The 23877-nt window shown below is 41.3% G+C and overlaps 1 protein-coding gene across 1 annotated transcript; it reads left to right on the top strand.

Annotated features, from left to right (window-relative positions):
* Positions 1–1800: 1800 nt before the first annotated feature.
* Positions 1801–22992, top strand: LOC110491735 (26S proteasome regulatory subunit 8). The gene is made up of 12 exons (XM_021565423.3): positions 1801–1896; positions 2525–2596; positions 2713–2782; positions 3000–3097; positions 3213–3269; positions 3595–3825; positions 4233–4359; positions 4664–4854; positions 9908–10006; positions 10811–10921; positions 16971–17057; positions 22797–22992. Exons 1-12 carry the CDS (start codon positions 1870–1872, stop codon positions 22848–22850), a joined length of 1224 nt encoding a protein of 407 aa, XP_021421098.1. The 5' UTR covers positions 1801–1869; the 3' UTR covers positions 22851–22992.
* The last annotated feature ends 885 nt before the right edge of the window (positions 22993–23877 follow it).

The following is a 23877-nucleotide window of genomic DNA, read 5'->3' as shown; positions in this document are numbered from 1 at the left end:
TATAGTGTATTTATGCCTCTAGCTTTCTCACTGGTTCTAGATCTGTTTGTACAGCAAACTCATATTGTCATTGCCAAACTTTAGCATGATAATGAACTTAGTTTACTTTTTTTACAACTAAATCGGAATTTTTGATGTGAATGGCATGTTGTAGAAGTACCCAAACGGTTGTTTTTGTTTGTTTGTTGCTAGTTCACTTGTTTTTACTAAACTTCCCCCAACCAGCGATTTACTTTCTCATTCTGCCGTATGAGTGCTCAAATAAAACATTAACGAAAGTAATTTTAGAAATGGAAAGTACTGTGATGCAGGTCTTTCAGATGTTTTACATGTGAATTTGTCTCATTCCGAACTTTATCCGTAACGTTAAATTCCATTTTGTGCGATTTGCCGATAAAGTTCAGAATAACACAATTTCATGTGTTCCCGTTTCTAAAAGGTTGTATTTGGGTGTTTTTAGTGCTTTTGTTTGTTTTATTCAAGGCCCCATACTGTTGAACGAGGATGAGGAAGTATATTGTCAGTTGGTGTAAGTTTCTCAAAAACATGTGAAATTGCCAAAAAAAAGTGTCTGGACACTTCCATAACATGCCATTTACATCCAAAATACAGATTTGTTTGTAAAAAAAATATATATATATATATATTTATATTTATTTTAAAGGTGTTGGTTATACATCACAAACAGATCTGGGACTAGGCTATGTTTTAAGCTATACAGAGGAGGCTTAAGAGCTGGCCTCGTGCATGCCCAATGTGTTCGTGTTCAGGCTGGTTAAGAAGCCTGTTGCCGTTTACAGAAAAGGACTGCTTAAACCGGTATGGCTGGTCTTTCCTGTTTATTACTCTCCAATAACGGCCAAACTAACTACACATGTATGTCCTTGTGTTCTGCTAGGAGTTGGCTTGAACAAACTTGTCTATTCAAACACAAGGCAGTCTGTTTTAACTTAAGTCCAAGAACATATCCTCAATGCCAGTCTCTTTGAAATGCATTCAAAACTTAAATCATTATTTATCATACACACCGAGTGTGCAAAACATTAGGAAAACCTTCCTAGTACTGAGTTGCACACCTTTTTGCTCTCAGAATTCAATTCGTCAGGGCATGGACTCTACAAGGTGTCAAAAGCATTCCACAGAGATATTGGCCCTTGTTGACTTGAATGCTTCCCACAGTTGTTTCAAGTTGGCTGGGTGTCCTTTGGTGGTGGACCATTCTTGATACTCGCGGGGAACTGTTGAGTGTGAAAAACCCAGCAGTGCTGCAGTTCTTGACACACTCAAACCGGCCTGGCACCCACTCCATACGCCGTTCAATGGCACTGAAATATTTTTGTCTTGCCAATTCACCCTCTGAATGGCACACATACACAATCTATGTCTCAAGGCTTGCAACTCCTTCTTTAACCCGTCTCTTTCCCTTCATCTACACTGATTGAAGTAGATTTAACAGGTGACATTAATAAGGGATCATAGCTTTCACTTGGATTGACCTGATCAGTCTGTCATGGAAAGAGCAGGTGTTCCTAATGTTTAGTACACGCAGTGAATGTAAATTGCACCATATTGATATAGCTAATATGGTACATCAGGCCCACTCCAAGGACTATGCAAATTGATTTTACAGTCTTCAACATTTTGCCTGGCACAGCTTCTCAAAATAGTTATGGTATTTGCAAAAATGACAGAAGATCATAAACTTGCTTTTAGTATTATTACCTTCATTACAGTTTAGTGTTTGACTGTACTACACCCCCAGTACAGCAGGCGGCATTAGGCTCCAATTTTAATTGTAAAACATTTACTGAAGAAGAGATTTGTATTTCGGAAGTACGCTTTCGTCCACCGGAAGTTTAGAGTTTTAAGATGGCGCTGGACGGAATGGACCATCATGTAAGTGATTTTTTTTTTGTCCTTAATTTATTATGATTTGTTCACACTTGTGGGAATGTTGTGGATACATTGAATAGAGACACTTAATGTGTTCTGTGAAGTTGGTACTTGTCAGAAGTTGATGTAACCGTTTTGAAGAGACCAAAACAGTTGTCAAAATAGAGAATCCTGACGGTTTGCTGTCTCATTGTAAACTAGCTAGCTAACGTTAGCTAATCTAATTGATCGTTTGCTTCAGTAACATTCCTTATATTTGTGGCTGTAAATAACTCAGCATAGGTTAAGTAAAATTAACACAAGTATTGCTAACTAGCTATTACGCCTAACGTGTTAGCTTCTTTAGTAAAGATACTTTTAAATATTTTACGTTTTGTAGCTAGCTGACGTTAGCTGAGTGTATTAACCATGTCAGTTAACTGTAGTAAATATTTTGCTGGCTATATTTCCAAGAGGAGTATTTGGAAAATATTAGGTTAGTTTCGGGTTTTGCTATATAATTAGGCCTGTACAGCTAGCTACAACGTTAGCCACCATGATGTTAACTGATTAGCCAGCAAGCTAACGTTAGCTAGCTACGTTGTTTACTTGACAACAAAGATCTCACTGTTAATGCATGTCTGTTTTGCAGATGGAGATGGAGGACAGTAAAGGTGGTTCTGGTCTCCGGCAATACTACCTGTCTAAAATAGAAGAGTTACAGGTAAGCAAACACAGATTTTCATTAAATTGACTGTTAGCTACACGTCTATTGACACCATTGTGACACTGCTAATATCCTTTGTCAAGATAAGAAGTATCTGGTCTTTCTGCTCCCAGTTGACAGTGAATGACAAAAGTCAGAATCTCAGACGTCTACAGGCTCAGAGGAATGAACTCAATGCAAAAGGTAGGAATGATTGTTAGCTATCCAGCACTTTTTAATTGAAAAAAAGAACAGCTGAACTTCTTCAAACAGTGTAACTAGCTAGTACTTAATTGTAGCAGTAATTGTGTGGCTTATAAAATGGAAATGTTCTCGGACTAAGTAAATTGATTGTACTCAAACAAAACATGCACTTTATGAATTGGCAGTCATTGTTCAAATCTATTTGCTTTGTCCCTAGTGCGCCTCCTTCGTGAGGAGCTGCAGTTGCTACAGGAGCAAGGTTCATATGTTGGAGAGGTGGTGAGGGCCATGGACAAAAAGAAAGTGCTGGTCAAGGTAGTTTAGCCTTGTTTTGCTGAATTGTAGACATAACAAATTTTTACAGTGTATGCTGTAGCTGCATCTAGATGACACTGACAGTCTACTACTGTACCTACTTAATTGTCTCCAGGTCCATCCAGAGGGGAAATTTGTGGTGGATGTGGATAAGAACATTGACATCAATGATGTAAGTATGGACACATTGTTGATATTTGACCCCAATGTGATGAGAACTTAATGTTTATATGTATAAAGGTACATGTACATCTCTGTACGTACAGATTAGTAACACACAACCAATAATTGAACTATAATATTTGTTTTTGTCAAATTAGTTTGAGTGTTAAGGGAACAAAATTCAGTTGAAAAACAAATATCCCCATCCAATTCAGGTGGCTGGACAGAAAGAAAAGACTTGGAAACACAACTGAAATTAAGAATAAATGCAACAAACTTCCTCATGATTCAGGACTGTAATCACACTGATTTACCCAGCTGCCCATTCCTACCAGGTGACTCCAAATTGCCGTGTGGCGCTGCGCAACGACAGCTACACCCTGCACAAGATCCTGCCCAACAAGGTGGACCCGCTGGTCTCGCTCATGATGGTGGAGAAGGTACCTGACTCAACCTATGAGATGATTGGTGGCCTGGACAAGCAGATCAAGGAGATCAAGGAAGTGATCGAGCTGCCAGTCAAGCACCCAGAGCTCTTCGAGGCTCTCGGCATTGCACAGCCCAAGGTGGGTGGCCCAAAAGGGAAAAGCCCTTTTTTGGGGTTATTGGTTAATTCACAGGTCATATCAACTGTATATGTTACCCAGTACGCACTGAGCTTTGAAGGTAAACTCAAACAATTGCTTTTTGCGTTTGAGTTGACCTTGTACTGTCTTAAAGGACACAACACTCCCAAAATCAAATGTTTTTCAGACTTTTTCATATCGTGTTGGGGTTGTCCTATGGTCTTGTTCTGTCAATGCCCCACAGCATTTATCACATACTAACCTCAGCAGTCTTGATTCCCAGAAGGAACAGAAAAAAGTGACACCAGCTAATTCTAGCACAATTGTACTAAAATACATCATGATGTTTGAGATGCACTCTGTCATGTTTTGGAATGTCTAGCCTCCCTTGTGTGTCTCACCACCAGGGCGTGCTGCTGTATGGACCCCCAGGCACAGGGAAGACCCTGCTGGCCAGAGCCGTGGCCCACCACACCGACTGCACCTTTATCAGGGTTTCTGGCTCGGAGCTGGTGCAGAAGTTTATTGGGGAGGGTGAGTCATCAACGATCAGTCAGCCATTTTGGTAACCATTCGACAGGGTTCCCAAGTGTCTAGTAATTCCGTATGTCAGGGGATTTCCAGAATCAGGGAGATTTTGCTGCTTCTGTTCTCCAAATAGCTGCTGTTTAGCCAGCTCCAGCACGTTTAAGCCCATTTCAGTCCATTTTCATGGAGCACTGAGTGATAGTAGGCTAAATGTTTCTCACAATGCAATTGGTGAAATGGAAGCTGTTATTTGTTTTTCACTTACATCACACTGCTGGCTATAACGCTGCTTTTGTCTTCCCCATCCCAGGTGCCCGCATGGTGCGCGAGCTGTTCGTCATGGCCCGTGAGCATGCGCCCTCTATCATCTTCATGGACGAGATTGACTCGATCGGCTCCTCACGTCTGGAGGGGGGCAGCGGGGGCGACAGCGAGGTGCAGAGGACCATGCTGGAGCTGCTGAACCAGCTGGATGGCTTCGAGGCCACCAAGAACATCAAAGTGGGTGACACGTACATACACACAGATACATCACTGTCGTCTAAGGCTTTATAATGTGGCCTAATCTACAATAACACTATCACTCTCTACAACACCACACCCTCTCTGCACCTTTACTTAATGTGTATGCTATTCCTCTGCTCTAACACTTGACGCCGCTTCTTTCCGCTGATTGATTTCTGTCACTCTCCTGTTGGTACTGTCTGACAACACTTTCTTTCTAATCACACTATAGCTACTCTAATGTCCTCTACTCACTGTCCTCCCACCCACTAACCCTCTGCAACCTATCAATCTGTATTTGCATGTTCTCTGTGATGCTATAAACAGACAGAACCAGTATTTTTTTTAATGACGATGATTATATAGAAATGAGCAATAAATGCAGATAAAGAATATATTTAATCTCTAAATAAGAAAAAATAGTAAGAGTAGTATACAGGGATGCAAACTCGTACTTTTTCGGCTATATTCGCCGTGTTGATTTCAGAATAGGGGTATGGCCAAAAGTGTATCAGCCAATGAGCTATATAAGAGGGGCACAAAAAATCTTCTCCCTGTGTGATCACTAACGTTACATTCTCTGGCGGCTGTGTCATCGCACACTCCACGTAACAATCTTTGTTCCTGACATGGCAATTTGCAATGCAACTTGAGATAAGCAACCTGTGTTCGATGTGGCACCGTCATAGGATGCCACCTTTCCAACTAGTCAGTTCATAAAATTTCTGCCCTGCTAGACCTGCAACGTCAGCACAAGAACTGTTCGTCGTGAGCTTCATGAAATGAGTTTCCATGGCCGAGCAGCCGCACATAAGCCTAAGATCATCATGTGCAATGCCAAGCATCGGCTGGAGTGGTGTAAAGCTCGCCGCCATTGGACTCTGGAGCAGTGGAAAAGCCTTCTCTGTGGTGATTAATCACATTTCACCATTTGGCATTCCGATGGATAAATATGGGTTTGTCGGATGCCAGGAGATCATTATCTGCCCCAATGCATAGTGCCAACTATAAAATTTGGAGGAAGGACAATGGTCTGGGGCTGTTTTTCATCACTGGAAATCTTAATGCTACAGCATTTTAGACGATTCTGTGCTTTCAACTTTGTGGCAACAGTTACCTGTTTTCCCATCGAACACCTTGGGATGAATTGGAACGCTGACTGCAAGCCAAGCCTAATCTCCCAACATCAGTGCCCGACCTCACCAATGCTCTTGTGGCCGAATGGAAGCAAGTCCCTGCAGCAATGTTCCAACATCTAGTGGAAAGACTTCCCAGAAGAGTGGAGGCTGTTATAGCAGTAAAGCTGGACCAACTCCATAATAATGCCCATGATTTTGGAATGAGATGTTTGACCAGCAGGTGTCAACATACTTTTGGTCATGTTGTGTACTTGTTAGAGTTTTGTCATTCTGGTAAGTTACTTTTTTTTGTCTTTTAAAAATAGCGCCCCTTGTGCACTACCGGTAATACCTGTATATCCTGGGATGGCCCATGCACGGTATGAAGATATTGAAATCTGGATACCACCCAACCATACTTTTGAAGAGGTTGGAGCAATAAATAACATGTTCAGCTACTTAAGACGTTGGCTCGAATCTAGGTTGTGCCTTTAGAAATCAAGAAATTTAATAACTAAGGAATAATAATCTTGTTGATTTCCCAAACCCAGGTCTGGTCTGTCGTGTCTGCTTTGCAAAGCGTTCCCGGAAGTATTGTCATGTTGGGCCTCTGGGTTTAGAAACTCTGGTATAGTTTAAACAAAAGTACTGTTCTTAACGTTTTCAAAATGAATATTTTAATGACTGAAAGCAATTGTCCATGTTGAGCACTGTTTTCACCTCTTCTGAGGCTGCTGACGCACATCTATCTGGGGCAGATAGACGGGGGAGACGTTGAGCGTGAGACACTGTCAGCCAGCTGGTTGCTGGTAAAGGCCTCCCACAGGCGCTACTTGATCCTGCGCCTTGGACCCATCTGCGGGGTCCCTTTCTAGGGCGCTGGAGGGTGGGGGTGGACCATATATGTACAGTACCAGTCAAAAGTTTGGACACCCACTTATTCACTATTTGTACTATTTTCTATATTGTAGAACTATGAAATGAAACATGGAATCATGTAGTAACCAAAAAAGTCAAAATATATTTGAGATTCTTCAAATAGCCAGCCTTTGCCTTGACAGCTTTGCACCACAATTCAATGCAATGGGTGGCTACTTAGAATAATCTAAAATATATTTAGATTCAACACTTTTATTTTTTTTTGGTTACATGATTCAATATGTTTTGATTTCCTCACTGATCTACAATGTAGAAAATGGTAATATAAAGAAAAACCCTAGAATGAGTAGGTGTCCAAACTTTTGACTGGTACTGTATGTACGGAGAGAGTTGTCCAACACCACACGCTATGACAGTCAGACCCTTAACTCTAGCAAATGGAAAATAGTTTGAGGGGCTCTCTACAGTAAAGTACGTGACATGACTCTACCTCGGCCATGAGGAGTCGTCCAGTTTGGTGAAGTCCAGTTTGGTGAAGAACATGTTTGGAGCTGGCCCTGAGGACGCTCCATCTAGAGGAGCGCTCGCCCCTTCCCTCCTTCACCTTCTCGTCTCCCTGATCAAGAGCAGGTGCCCTCGTCCTGGTGACCATGGGCGATGTGGGACGCCTGGTCTCCACGCTGGGCCTCATGATGGCAACGTGGGGCTGAACTTGTTTGTCACTGGTGTATTTTGACCTGGCAGACCAGTGGCGCAACAGTGGGGTTGACTTCACCCTCTCCACGCTGCTGCGTGGCAATAGGCTGGAGGACCCAGTGGTGCTTTTGTTAACAGGAGCAAGTGAAGAGGGAAGAGACTCCTGGGAGGAAGTGGAGCAAAGCTCTACCTTCTTTCACACTGTTGCCTGGTCAGCTAGCAACGTTTCCTAAGGGAGAGGCTTGCGCCCTTCACAGTAGTCAACCTCATGCCTGGAGGAGCTACACTACTAAGGCAGTACTTCTCGTTGGTTCCTGAAGAATTTAAATGAAGCTGCTCTTAGATTTTAGGTTAAATATTTAACTAATTCATTTTTTATTGAAATTCCATACATTTTGAAGGATACAAATTCAAATGTTACAAATCTATACAGACCCCTAAACCTTTTCTATGTTTTGTTACAGCCTTAATCTAACATTGAGGAAATGTTTTTATTGAATAAATTTACACACAATACCCATAATGACAAAGTGAAAACAGGGTTTTTAGAAATGTTTCTAATGTATTCAAAATAAAAACAGCTGCCTTATTTACATAAGTATTCAGACCCTTTGCTATTAGACTTGAAATTGAGCTCAGATGCGTCCTGTTTCCATTGATCATCCTTGATGTTTCTACTACTTCATTGGAGTCCAACTGTGGTCAATTCAATTGATTGGACATGATTTGGAAAGGCTCACACCTGTCTATAAAAGGTCCTGCAGTTGCATCTCAGAGCAAAAACCAAGTCATGATGTCGAAGGAATTGTCAGTCGAGACACAGATCTGGGAATGGGTAACAAAAAAATTCTGTAGAATTGAAGGTCCCCAAGAACACAGTGGCCTCCATTCTTAAATGGAAGAAGTTCGGAACCACCAAGACTCTTTCTAGAACTTTCCACCCAGCCAAACTGCTTAATTGGGGGACAATTGCCTTGGTCAGGGAGGTGACCAAGAACCTGTTAGTCACTGACAGGGCTCCAGAGTTCCTCTGCGGAGGTGGGAGAACGTCCCAGAAGGACAGCCATCTCTGCAGCACTCCATCAGGCCTTTATGGTAGATTGGCCAGACGGAAGGCACATGACAGCCTGCTTGGAGTTTACCAAACGACACCTAAAGGACTCCGACCATGAAACCAGATTCTTTGTTCTGATTAAATCAAGATTGAACTCTTTGCCCTGAATGCCAAGCCTCACGTCTGAAGGAAATCTGGCACCATCCCTATGGTGAAGCGTGGTGGTGGCGGCATCATGCCGTGGGGATTTTCTTAAGTCAGGATCGAGGCAAAGATGAACGGAGATCCTTGATGAAAACCTGCTCCAGAGCGCTCAAGGCCTCAGACTGGTGCGACGGTTCACTCTCCATCAGGATAACAACCCTAAGCACAGAGCCAAGACATCGCAGGAGTGGCTTCGGGACAAGTCTCTGAATGTCCTTGAGTGGCCCGGCCAGAGCCAGGACTTGAACCCGATCGAGCATCTCTGGAGAGCTGAAAATAGCTGTGCAGCGACGCTCCCTAGCCAACCTGACAGAGCTTGAGAGAATAATGGAAGAAACTCCCCAAATACAGGTGTGCTAATCTTGAAGACTCTAGGCTGCAATCGCTGCCAAAAGTGCTTCAACTAAGTACTTTTGGAAGTGCTTCAATGTCTCTAAACCCTTATCAGTGCCTGCCACATGTGATTGCCTTTCCTTTACTCAATACATTCCACCTACAGATAACCATTAACTTCTGGTGTAGAAACTAGACTGGTACTCAATAACTCGATAATTAACAATATTTCAGGTTTAGAACTCATCACTCTGGTACAATACTCATCACATCTCATGCTTGTCTCTATTTTTCTGCTGCTTTGAATGATGTACCTGGATTTCAAAGGTTTCCATTTCTAGAGAAAACCTCTAAACAAAATGCACAAACTTGCACAATTGTAAATGCATGGCTACTCGACTATAGTAATCAGTCATTGTGATTGAATTAACTAGCCTTTTTTTGTTGTCTAATTCTGTTTGATTTATAGAACACATTATTTGGTCTAGAGTAGCTGGGAATCATTTCTGTGTTCAGCCATGTTAATTCCCTAAACCCTTTCTGTCCAATGTTCTTGCAATTTACAACCTACTTTTCTAACACTGCAATATATTTTCTCCCCTTTATGCGAAGTAATGTATTGAACATGTTTTTAAAGGTGATCACATAGGCTTAGCCTAACAGGCTAACATATAGAAAAGTGCAAACCAAAGAAGCCTATATGGAAAAGGCTGAATATGACCAAAAGGACTAATACTGTGTGTTTATTGTGTTTGTGCTTTCTCAGGTCATCATGGCCACCAACCGTATTGACATCCTGGACTCTGCCCTGCTCCGGCCCGGCCGCATCGACAGGAAAATAGAGTTCCCTCCTCCCAATGAAGAGGTCGGTACTGTTCCAACATTTTTTTTTGCCTCTCGAATATTATGATAAAACAAATATGAATAATATACAACTAGTAAAAACCTGCCTTTGGGCTGGTATTCTATCCGATCATGCTTGTCAGCTATGCACCTTTTTTAAAGGAAACGTTTGTGAACCTCGAAGGTAAACGCCGCATATGTCGTGTCAATCAGAAATTACCTTTAAATGGAGTGTGATATAACGCAGATTCTTTGCTCATCGGTAAAAAATCAATAGTTACATATCAGGATATAATTTAAAATATCTTATGGTTTTGAAAATAGTGCAATATTTTTACTCTAGTTGGCTGTACCTGCACCGAAACGCCAGTATTTGTCCTTCATGGTTGTTCTCCATCTTTATTTAAATCAGGAGGCAATTTGTTTTCAGCTATTTTACTTCCATTACTGTTCAAAACTCGTTTCTTCATAGCTCTTGTACCTCTGCAGTAGACATATTGTGAGCAATATGTTTGGTACATTGAATTGCAAAATCTGTATCTAATCACAATACATAACATATCTTATAGTGAGATCCCTTGCATTTTCCGGCCCCATTAGTTTCATCAGAAATACAAAGTGCTGTATTCTGGCACCATTTTCTATTTATTATTTTTTAATATTTTAAAATAAAGGATTTATACCATTGAGTCTAGTCCAGCATCCTCACTCTCTCCTCGCGCTCTGAAATGTGTGTTTGCGTTGACACTCGTTCCGTTTCATGTGAGCAGCTTGCTGCTACAGTGTCGTAATTCTGCCGTTGTCCAATTTTATTTCTGCTCCTCAGGCTCGTTTGGACATCCTGAAGATCCACTCAAGGAAGATGAACCTGACGCGTGGTATTAACCTAAGGAAAATTGCAGAGCTGATGCCAGGAGCCTCCGGAGCTGAGGTTAAGGTGAGAGACACGGTTTGGAATGTGCCAACCATATGAAGGCTACCACAGGTCTGAGACACTTTGGAATGGGGTTCAGAGTATGAGGGCCAGTAGGGAAGTCTATTAGCCTCTACCCCTTAGAGCTGTGGTTCTCACTTTTTAGCCTGCTACCCCCCAAAAGGGAGTGGTTCGAAGCTCGAGACCCTTCACGCAAACCCTGCGCCAATGAAGCCTGTCATTACATGCATAAACGGTGCCGCATTTACAGAAATAAACTGCATTTTACACCTGCATTTTGCGCTCAAGGCCATTCATGTTACAGTGCATGAATGGCTTTGAAAGTATTCAGACCCTTTGACTTTTTCCACTTTCTGTTTACGTTCCAGCCTTATTCTAAAATGGATTAAAGTAAATTTTCCTCATCAATCTACACACAATACCTCATAAAAACAAAGCGAACATTAAAAAAAAAAAAAAAAAAGTTTGCACATTTATTGAAAATAGATACCTTAATTACATAAGTATTCAGCCCTTTGCTATAATATTCTAAATTGAGCTCAGGTGCATCCTGTTTCCATTGATCATCCTTGATGTTTCTACAACTTGATTGGAGTCCACTTGATTTGGAAAGGCACACACCTGTCTATGTAAGGTCCCACAGTTGACAGTGCAGGCCAGAGCAAAAACCAAGCCATGAGGTCGAAGGAATTGACCGTAGCGCTCCGAGACTGGATTGTGTCGAGGAACAGATCTGGGGGAGAGTACCAAAACATTTCTGCAGCTTTAAAGGTCCCCAAGAACACAATGGCCTCCGTCATTCTTAAATGGAAGAAGTTTGGAACCAAAATTCAAAAGGCACATCCGAGCAAACTTTTTGCAGGTGCACTTGATTTAAAAAAATCTGAGTTATGTTCAGTAGTTCTAAAACATGTGATTGTGCAGAGCACCACATCAATTTACAGAAATACTCATAATAAACATTGAAGATACGACTATTATACATGGAACTTTAGATAAACTTATCCTTAATGCAACCGCTGTGTCAGATTTCAGAACTTTATGGAGAAAGCAAACCATGCAATAATCTGAGAACAGCCTTTAGACAACAAAGCAGCCAAAAAGAAGATACCCGTCATATTGGGTAGTCAACATTACTCAGAAATAGCATTTTAAATATTCACTTACCTTAGACTATCTTCATCAGAATGCACTCGCAGGAATCCCAGTTCCACCATAAATGTTCGAGAATGTCCATCAGTTATGTCCAAATATCTTCTTTTGTTAGGGCGTTTGGTAAACAAATCCAAAAGCGCGTTCAGGTCGCGCTGAACGTCGGATGAAAAGTTAAAAACGTTCCGTTACAGCCCATAGAAATATGCCAAACTAAGTATGGAGTCAATCTTTAGGATTTTTTTAACATAACTTCATTAATGTTCCAACCGGACAATTGATTTGTCTGTACAAATGAAGTGGAACGTATCTACCTTTCACGTGAGCGCTCCAGACAGAGGCTGTGGCACTCTGCCAGACCACTCACTCAAAGAGCCCTTATGACCCCCTCCTTTAGAGAAGAAACCTCAAAACAGGTTCTAAATACTGTTGACATCTAGTGGAATCATTGGGAAGTGCAACATAACTAATATCACCCTGTATCTTCAATGGGGGCTGAGTTGGAAAAACTACTTTTCCACTTCCTGGTTGGATTTTTTTCTCAGGTATTTGCCTGCCATATGAGTTATATTATACTCAGACATCATTCAAACAGTTTTAGAAACTTCAGTGTTTTCTATCCAATAATAATATGCATATATTAGCATCTGGGACAGCGTAGGAGGCAGTTCACTCTGGGCACGCTATTCATCCAAAGGTGAAAATGCTGCCCCCTATCCCAAAAAGGTTAAGCTAACAATGGGTAGACCTATGCTTTTTGCAATTCTTTAATTCAAGTTAGGCCTAGGCATACCCTCTCATACACTTCCATTTGAGTCTTGGTTTTAGCTTAATAACCTAATAGCCCGGTTACTGAGGATGCATCAACATTAATTACTCCACAATACTAACAAATGGCAGAGTGAAAATATGTAAACTTGTACAGAATAAAAATATTCCAGAACATGCATCGTGTTTGCACTAAGGCACTAAAGTAATGCTGCAAAAATTGTGGCAAAGAAACTGACTTTTTCTCCCGAATATAATGTTTTGTTTTGGGCAAATCAAACACGACAGAGTACAATTCATATATTCAAGATTGGTGGTGGCTGCATCATGTTAGGGGTATACTTACCATCGGCAAGGACTAGGGAGTCTATTTAGGATAAAAATTAATGGAATAGAGCTAAGCACAGGCATTATCCCAGAGGAAAACCTGTCCACTCTCCACCAGACACTAGGAGACAAATTCACCTCTCAGCAGGACAATAACCTAAAAGGCCAAATATACATTGGAGTTGCTTACCAAGACAACATTGAATGTTCCTGAGTGGCCGCGTTAGTTTTAACTCGTCGGATGGAAATCTATTGCAAGCAGTGGTGATTTAGCATTTAAGTCTTGGTGGGGCAAAAGAAAAGTAATGCCAGCTAGCAAAGCCACGACACACAATACTAAACAATACATTAGTTGCACTATAAGAGTGACAAACTGTGCCCATAAACTGTTAGGGCCTACATAAAACTGTCCCAACGTCTTACCACTGCTTCGCCTGGCTATCAGTGGCGCCTTGTCTGGCAGGCCTCATTTACTGCCTTTAAAAAAAATAACATGGCTGACTTGCGGCAACAAATGTGGTTTCTAATGACAATTGAGATGTACAAGCTAAGGCATATTGGGACAAAAGGAGGCAATCGGTAATTTCAGTTAAGACCATGATCGAGCAAGGACGGAAGTAACGTTAGTCAATAACTTTGTTTAGCACCCTTTGAAATGTACAGCGACCGAATTCAGAAAAACGTTCTTGGTGTTCTCCCTGTACACCAAGTCAGAACCCTAGGATAATTAATGGGGGCATATCAGCAGACACTGAAAGCTCTTAGAATATTCGATTACATTTCCTTAAAATGGGTTATAGGCTACAGTAGAACAGTAGGTGAAATTAAGAGGGGTAAGTAAGACCAAATTATTAAGGTGAGGGAAATGGGCTATTAACATCTTACTACACTTGGTATTACTTTCTTAGCTACAGTATACATATCTCCCTGGCATATTACATTTATGAAGCAGCATACGATACATTTTGGACTCACATTATTCATCCTGTGCTCACTTGAACAGAAAGGTGGCGTGGCGGTCCTCTGAGTTAAGTTTTTTTGACCGTGGCACAAATCATGCTTCATGGACAGCATGGCTAAAGTTTAATATTTTTTACTTGGAAAAGAGACCCTTAATCCCAGATTTGGGACCAGACAGCCACTGTCTGATTCCTTCTAAGCCATTCGTTGACCTTGTGATTTCCAACTTGTTGTGAAAAGTTTATGGCCAATGAGCACCGATATGTTTTATCTATCATTTCTCCATTATTTCTATTAATTTGACAATAATTAAAAAGGATTTGCCAGTAGATTGTAAACTTGATTCATGACTGTTAGCTAAGATTGTGAAAGTATGATGTTGACATGATCAGTCCATTCAAAGCTGCTGTACATATAACGTGATTTTCCGTCATTGTCTGACCAATGACATTGAGCCTTCTTGGATGGGCACTTCTATGGCAGCACCCGAAGGGATAAAATGTTTCTCTTACACTTGGCAGTGGTGCAAAGTCCCCATGAGTGAAAGAACACTGAGCCAATCACGGCGCAACACTCTGTATTTTCTGCTGGCTTGCCCCACCACCCCAGAAAGCACCGAGCTATGCTGAAACACCTGCATTTTGAAACACCCTTACTCAGTAAAACAAAAAAGAGACACCATGTGACTTTATTAACTCAATTATATACAGTGCCTTGCGAAAGTATTCGGCCCCCTTGAACTTTGCGACCTTTTGCCACATTTCAGGCTTCAAACATAAAGATATAAAACTGTATTTTTTTGTGAAGAATCAACAAGTGGGACACAATCATGAAGTGGAACGACATTTATTGGATATTTCAAACTTTTTTAACAAATCAAAAACTGAAAAATTGGGCGTGCAAAATTATTCAGCCCCTTTACTTTCAGTGCAGCAAACTCTCTCCAGAAGTTCAGTGAGGATCTCTGAATGATCCAATGTTGACCTAAATGACTAATGATGATAAATACAATCCACCTGTGTGTAATCAAGTCTCCGTATAAATGCACCTGCACTGTGATAGTCTCAGAGGTCCGTTAAAAGCGCAGAGAGCATCATGAAGAACAAGGAACACACCAGGCAGGTCCGAGATACTGTTGTGAAGAAGTTTAAAGCCGGATTTGGATACAAAAAGATTTCCCAAGCTTTAAACATCCCAAGGAGCACTGTGCAAGCGATAATATTGAAATGGAAGGAGTATCAGACCACTGCAAATCTACCAAGACCTGGCCGTCCCTCTAAACTTTCAGCTCATACAAGGAGAAGACTGATCAGAGATGCAGCCAAGAGGCCCATGATCACTCTGGATGAACTGCAGCGATCTACAGCTGAGGTGGGAGACTCTGTCCATAGGACAACAATCAGTCGTATATTGCACAAATCTGGCCTTTATGGAAGAGTGGCAAGAAGAAAGCCATTTCTTAAAGATATCCATAAAAAGTGTCGTTTAAAGTTTGCCACAAGCCACCTGGGAGACACACCAAACATGTGGAAGAAGGTGCTCTGGTCAGATGAAACCAAAATTGAACTTTTTGGCAACAATGCAAAACGTTATGTTTGGCGTAAAAGCAACACAGCTGAACCCCACTGTCAAACATGGTGGTGGCAGCATCATGGTTTGGGCCTGCTTTTCTTCAGCAGGGACAGGGAAGATGGTTAAACTTGATGGGGAGATGGATGGAGCCAAATACAGGACCATTCTGGAAGAAAACCTGATGGAGTCTGCAAAAGACCTGAGACTGGGATGGAGATTTGTCTTCCAACAAGACAATGATCCAAAACATAAAGCAAAATCTACAATGGAATGGTTCAAAAATAAACATATCCAGGTGTTAGAATGGCCAAGTCAAAGTCCAGACCTGAATCCAATCGAGAATCTGTGGAAAGAACTGAAAACTGCTGTTCACAAATGCTCTCCATCCAACCTCACTGAGCTCGAGCTGTTTTGCAAGGAGGAATGGGAAAAAATGTCAGTCTCTCGATGTGCAAAACTGATAGACATACCCCAAGCGACTTACAGCTGTAATCGCAGCAAAAGGTGGCGCTACAAAGTATTAACTTAAGGGGGCTGAATAATTTTGCACGCCCAATTTTTCAGTTTTTGATTTGTTAAAAAAGTTTGAAATATCCAATAAATGTCGTTCCACTTCATGATTGTGTCCCACTTGTTGTTGATTCTTCACAAAAAAATGCAGTTTTATATCTTTATGTTTGAAGCCTGAAATGTGGCAAAAGGTCGCAAAGTTCAAGGGGGCCGAATACTTTCGCAAGGCATATATATATATATATATATATATATATATATATATATATATATATACACACACACATACACACACACACACACACACACACACACAGAGTGGGGAGAACAAGTATTTGATACACTGCTGATTTTGCAGGTTTTCCTACTTTCAAAGCATGTAGAGGTCTGTAATTTTTATCATAGGTACACTTCAACTGTGAGAGACGGAATCTAAAACAAAAATGTATCTTACATTTTGTAGTGGACACGTCCCACAGGGTTTTACATTTACAAGGTATGGCTGTAGAATATTATAATAGAACACCCACTTGATACTCCCCAAGTTATAGAATGGGGCCCACCACATTAGGGCTTGCATATGCACAAGGGCAGAATATGTCAAGTTAACCATCTTGAAACCTCCCCTAGCCTAGGAATTTGTGACCCTGTTTCTGGAGTGCCTTAGTGTTCGACCACTGTGGGTCTTAATTACTTTTTACCATGGTGTTATTTCACCATGGTAAAACCTGTATGTGTGTTTCTGTTCCCTCTTACGTCTCAGGGTGTGTGCACAGAGTCCGGGATGTACGCCCTCAGGGAGAGGAGAGTGCACGTCAACCAGGAGGACTTTGAGATGGCTGTTGCCAAGGTTAGTCTTCTGTCCTGTTTGTCTCTCTCTCTCTCTGTCCATCACTCTCCAAGAGACAGTTTGTCTCGGTTTTACATTATTCCTCTTATTCCCACATTCCTAACATATCGTTACTAACTAGTGTTGATCAGAGATTAGGTGTACATTCTTATATCTATACTGTTGTCGTGTCTTTGGCTATGCCGGATTAAGTGATATGACATGCTATTCTATGAAATAGTTTCTCTGTAATTAATATTACCTGATTGAGCTAATCATGTAAATGTAATTAACTAGAGTCGGGGCACCACAAAATAATATTCATAGAGCTGTTATCTTCCCGAATAAACTCTTAAAGACCTAGTAATATTTTACATCAATAGCAGTCAATATTAATCGTCACCTTAATTCAGTCTCATCTGAAAGTTGTAAATTCTGCACAAACCCTGGCTAACAAGTTGAATCAGCAATACAAAATTGGGTTTAATTATTGATTTACTAAATACCTAACTAATCACACAGAATTAAACATAATTAATGAACTTGATTACAAATTACGTCATAGGAAAACGTCCCATACACTGCTCAAACAGATTTGGGTCAGACAAACTTACCATCTTGCCATAAAAATGGACAGTCAAATCCTTTTCCCCTTATCACTGATAATAAAATAATGTTATTTGTCACATGCTTACTTATGGGCCCTTTCCAACAATGCAAGAGAAAGAAAATTGAGAAATAATAGTAAATTAAAACGTGTAATATAAGTAATAGATACACAGAGTAACGATGACTTTGCTATGTACAAGGGTTAATAGTACCACGTCGATGTGCAGGGGTAAGAGGTAATTGAGTTAGGCACACAATATATACAAAAGTATGTGCAAAGAGGTAGGCCACACAAGCGCACAGAACGGGACCGCCTAGTGCTAAAGCACGTAAAAATCGTCTGTCCTCAATTTGCACTACTGAGTTCCAAACGGCCTCTGGAAGCAAGGTCAGCACAAGAACTATTCGTCAGGAGTTTCATGTAATTGGTGCAGCCGCACAACAGCTTAAGATCACCATGTGCAATGCCAAGTGTCAGCTGGAGTGATGTAAAGCCCACCGCCATTTTGCTTTGGAGCAGTGGAAACGCATTCTCTGGAGTGATGTATCACGCTTAACTATCAGGCAGTCCGACTGACGAATATGTGTTTGACGGATGTCAGAAGAACGCTACCTGCCCCCAATGCATAGTGCCAACTAACATTTGGTGGAGGAGGAATGATGTTCTGGGACTGTTTCATGGTTCAGGCTAGACCCCTTAGTTCTAGTGAAGGGAGATCTAGATCTACATTCTAGATGATTCTGCGCTTCCAACTTTGGCAACTGTTTGGGCAAGGCCCTTTCCTGTTCCAACATCACAATGCCCCCGTGCCCAAAGCGAGGTCCATACAGAAAAGGTTTTGGTGTGGAAGAACTTGACTGGCCTGCACAGAGCCCTGAGCTCAACTCCATCAAACACCTTTGGGATAAATTGGAATGACAACTGCGAGCCAAGCCTAATCGCCCAACATCTGTGCCCGACCTCACTACTGCTCTTGTGGCTGAATCGAAGCAAGTCCCCGCAGCAATTTTCCAACTACTAGTGGAAAGCCTTCCCAGTAGAGTGGAGGCTGTTATAGCAGCAAAGGGAGACCCACCCCCTATTAATGGCCATTATTTTGGAATGAGATGTTCGGCGAGCAGGTGTCCACATTATTTTGGTTATGTAGTGTATGTACAGTGCATTCGGGGAAAGTATTCCGAACCTTGACTTTTTCCTCATTCTGTTACGTTACAACTTTATTCTACCCCATAATGACAAAGCAAACACAGGTTTTTAGAAGAAAAAAAAATCGTTTTTCAACCACTCCACAAACTGTCGGTTAGGACATCTACTTTGTGCATGCCACAAGTAATTTTTCCAACAATTGTTTACAGACAGATTATTTCACTTATCATTCACTGTATTACAATTCCAGTGGGTCAGAAGTTTACATACACTAAGTTGACTGTGCCTTCAAACAGCTTGGAAAATGCCAGAAAATGATGTCATGGCTTTAGAAGCTTTTGATAGGCTAATTGACATAATTTGAGTCAATTGGAAGTGTACAAGTGGATATATTTCAAGGCCTACCGTCAAACACCGTGCCTCTGCTTGACATCATGGGAAAATCAAAAGAAATCAGCCAAGACCTCATAAAAAACGTGTGAACCTCCAAGTCTGGTTCATCCTTGGGAGCAATTTCCAAATGCCTGAAAGTACCACATTTATATGTACAATAGTACACAAGCATAAACACCATGGGACCACGCATCCGTCATTCCGCTCAGGAAGGAGATGCGTTCTGTCTCCTACAGATGGTGCGAAAAGTGCAAATCAATTCCAGAACAACAGCAAGAAGCCACTGCTCCAAAACCGCCATTAAAAAAGCCACACTACGGTTTGCAATTGCACATGGGGACAAAGATCATACTTTTTGGATAAATGTCCTCTGGTCAGAGGAAACCCAAATAGAACTCTTTCGGCATAATGACCATTGTTATGTTTGGAAGAAAAAGGGGGAGGCTTGCAAGCCGTAGAACACCATCCCAACCGTGAAGCATGGGGTTGGCAGCATGTTGTGAGGGTGCTTTGCTGCAGGAGGGATTGGTGCACTTCACAAAATAGATGGCATCCTGAGGTAGGAAAATTGTGGATATATTGAAGCAACATCTCAAGTCATCAGGTAGCTTGGTCACAAATAGGTCTTCCAAATGGACAATGATCCCAAGCATACTTCCAAAGTTGTGGCAAAATGGCTTAAGGACAACAAAGTCAAGCTATTGGAGTGGCCATCACAAAGCCCTGACCTCAATCCTATAGAAAAGTTGTGGGTAGAACTGAAAAGGCGTGTGCGAGCAAGGAGGCCTACAAACCTCAGTTACACCAGCTTTGTCAGGAGGAATGGGCCAAAAATCACCCAACTTATTGTGGGAAGCTTGTGGAAGGCTACCTGAAACAGCTGTATTTGGGGAGTTTCTCCATTCTTTTTTGCAGATCCTCTCAAACTCCGTCAGGTTGGATTTCAGGTCTCTCCAGTGACGTTCGATCAGGTTCAAGTCCGGGTTTTTGCTGGGCCACTCAAGGACATTGAAACTTGTCCCGAAACAACTCCTGTGTTGTCTTGGCTGTGTGCTTAGGGTCGTTGTCCTGTTGGAAGTTGATCCTTTGCCCCATTCTGAGGTCCTGAGCGCTCTGGAGCAGGTTTTCATCAAGGATCTCTCTGTACTTTGCTCCATTCATCTTCCCCTTGATCCTAACTAGTCTCCCAGTCCCTGCCGCAGAAAAACATCCCCACAGCATGATGCTGCCACCACCCTGCTTCACTGTAGGGATGGTGCCAGGTTTCCTCCAGATGTGATGCTTGGCATTCAGGCCAATGAGTATCTTTTTTTCTCTCTTTTATTTAACCAGGTTGGCCAGTTGAGAACAAGTTCTGTTTTACAACTGTGACCTGGCCAAGATTAAGCAAAGGACTGCGACAAAAAACAACACTTACACATAGAATTAACACAAAAGTACAGTCAACGCAATAGAAAATATATATATACAGTGTGTGCAAATGTAGTAAGGAGGTAAGGTAATAAATAGGCCATAGTAGCGATGCGATTACAATTTAACAAATTAACATGGTTGTGCAGATGATAAATGTGCAATTAGAAATACTGGCGTGCAAAAAGTATATACAAATGATATGGGGATGAGGTAGGTAGTTGGGTGGGCTATGTACAGCTTCAGCTGGTCTGATAATCTTGGTTTCATCAGACCAGAGAATCTTGTTTCTCATTGTCTGAATCTTTAGGTGCCTTTTGACAAACTCTAAGCGGGCTGTCATGTGCCTTTTACTGAGGAGTGGCTTCCATTTGACCACTTGACCATAAAGGCCTGATTTGGTGGAGTGCTACAGAGATGGTTGTCCTTCTGGAGGTTTCTCCCATCTACACAGATGAACTTTGGGTGACCTTTGGGTTCTTGGTCACCTCCCTGACCAAGGCCCTTCTCCCCCGATTGCTCAGTTTGGCTGGGCGGCCAGCTATAGGAAGAGCCTTGGTGGTTCCAAACATCTCAAGGATGATCAATGGAAACAGGACGCACCTGAGCTCAATTTCGAGTCTTATAGCAAAGGCTCTGAATACTTATGTAAATTTATTTGATACATTTTATTTATAAATAATTATTTTTGCAAAAAAAATATAAAACCAGTTTTCACTGTCATTATCGGCTGTTGTGTGTAGATTCAGGAAAAATATTAAATTAATTTTAGAATAAGGCTGTAAAGTAACAAAATGTGGGAAAAGTAAAGCGGGCTGAATACATTCCGAATATATTACCAGTCAAAAGTTTGGACACCTACTCATTCAAGGATATTCTTTATTATTTTTACTATTTTCTTTTTGTGGAGTTATAGTGAAGACAAACTATGAAATGTCACATGGAATCATGTAGTAACCAAAAAAGTGTTGAACAAATTAAAATATATTTGAGATTCTTAGTAGTAGCCACTCTTTGCCTTGATGACAGCTTTGCAAACTCAACCAGCTTCATGAGGTAGTCACCTGGATTTTGTTTCAGTTAACAGTTGTGCCTTAAGTTAATTTGGGATTGATTTTGTTCTTAATGCGTTTGAGCCAATCAGTTTTGTTGTGACAAGGTAGGGGTGGTATACAGAAGATAGCCCTATTTGATAAAAGACCAAGTCCATATTAGAACAGCTCAAATAAGCAAAGCGGTACAACAGTCCATCATTACTTTAAGACATGGTCAGTCAATACGGAACATTTTAAAGAACTTTGAAAGTTTCTTCAACTGCAGTCGCATAAACCATCAAGCGCTATAATGAAACTGGCTCTCATGAGGAATGCCACAGGAATGGAAGACCCAGAGTTACCTCTGCTGCAGAGGATAAGTTCATTAGAGTTACCTGCCTCAGAATTAAATGCTTCAGAGTTCAAGTAACAGACACATCTCGGCATCAACTTTCAGATGAGACTGCGTGACTCAGACCTTTATGGTCAAAATTCTGCAAAGAAGCCACTACTAAAGGATACCAATAAGAAGAAACTTGCATTGCCCAAGAAACACGTGCAATTGACATTAGACCAGTGGAAATCTGTCCTTTTTGTTCTGATGAGTCCAAATGTGAGATTTTTAGTTCCAATTGCTGTGTCTTTCTGAGAGACCTTGTCGTGCCCTCTTCATGACCGTGTTGGGATGTTTGGACCATGATAGATCATTAGTGATGTGGAAATGAGAAACTTGAAGCTCTCGACCTGCTCCATTACAGCCCTGTCGATGTGAATGCGGGCGTGCTTAGCTCTCTGTTTCCTGTAGTCTACGATCAGTTCCGTTGTCTTGCCGACGTTGAGGGAGAGGTTGTTGTCCTGCCACCGCACTGCCTACCCTCACCACCTGGGGGAGTCCCATCAGGTCCCAGAGTTCTTAGCTTAGTGATGAGCTTGCAGGGCATTATGGTGTTGAACGCTGAGCTGTAGTCAATGAACAGCATTCTCATGTAGTGTTCCTTTTGTCCAAGTAGGAAAGGGAAGTGTGGAGTGCAATAGGGATTGTGTTATTTGTGGATCTGTTGGGGGCAGTATGTGAATTGGAGTGTGTCTGGGATGATAGGGAGACATTCTCACCCCATCAGGTAAATGATCACTGGCTAATGACCCCTATCCTTTGTGTCTTTCCAGGTGATGCAGAAGGACAGCGAGAAGAACATGTCCATTAAGAAACTCTGGAAGTAGAACTTTGGGGGGGATTTTTGGACCCCAACGCAGATATTTACCCGCAAAGTCACATATGTATATTTTTCTTCTTTTGTTTAGGGTTGGTTTATAATTGTTACCTAGTTCATTCTAAAAAATAAATTGTCTCCCCACTGAGAAACAAGTCCCCCATTTTTTTTTTATTCTGCTGTAGCCTGGTTCCAGATCTGTTGTGCTGTATACCTAAAAAAGACCATAGGGGGTTGGCTAAACAGCACAAACTGATCTGGGATTAGGCTACCTCTCCTGAGTCTTGAATATGATAAGTATTGCGTAAATCAAGACCAGAGGGGTATACTACAAACAGGATCAATGAGTTGGCCAGATGACTTTGATAAACAACCAGTAAAAGTATGTGGGTAAAATAACTGAGGAAGCCAAGCCAGTGAAAAAAGCCATATTATAACCTATGTTCTGATAATTGCGTTGTTTGCTCTATAACCCATTCGTTCATACGCCACCGTGATATTCAATAAGGCAAAGCCATCAAAAAGACAAGTCACACGGTGGCGGAATAAATTAAACTACACACACGTTTGTTTCCTCACAAAACCGGAGGGCAACACCTGTCCGTTGAAGTCCACAAAGCAAATATTGCATTCAACAATTTATATGACCTGCAACATGGTCAAGCAAGTTAATGTTTTCGACTGTTTACTACATAAATTCATTTAGAAACACTGAGTTACCTCAAATCAGGACAAAGACGACAAGAGCTCTGCCTTTGTGATTCCAGCACCATTTTAACTTAAAAATGTAAAAATCAAGTCAAGGCTATATATTCTTAGTTTAATAAACTGAAAAAATTAAGGTATCAATAACTATTTAGTTCAATCAATGTTGCTATGTATTTTGTGGCTGTCCATGGTATGCTTGTGTAAGTAAAAAATATATATATAATTTTTAAAAAGTAGACTAGTTGAACACCAATGCTATCCTCATGTTGGCAAAACGCACTGACTTTGTCATACAGTACACTTTTAGTTTTTGTTGTCATAGGTTACCT

The sequence above is a fragment of the Oncorhynchus mykiss genome, chromosome 16 (assembly GCF_057628025.1).
Source record: "Oncorhynchus mykiss isolate SJ-2025 chromosome 16, ASM5762802v1, whole genome shotgun sequence".
NCBI lineage: Eukaryota > Metazoa > Chordata > Actinopteri > Salmoniformes > Salmonidae > Oncorhynchus > Oncorhynchus mykiss.
This window is presented reverse-complemented; position numbering and strand designations above follow the sequence as displayed.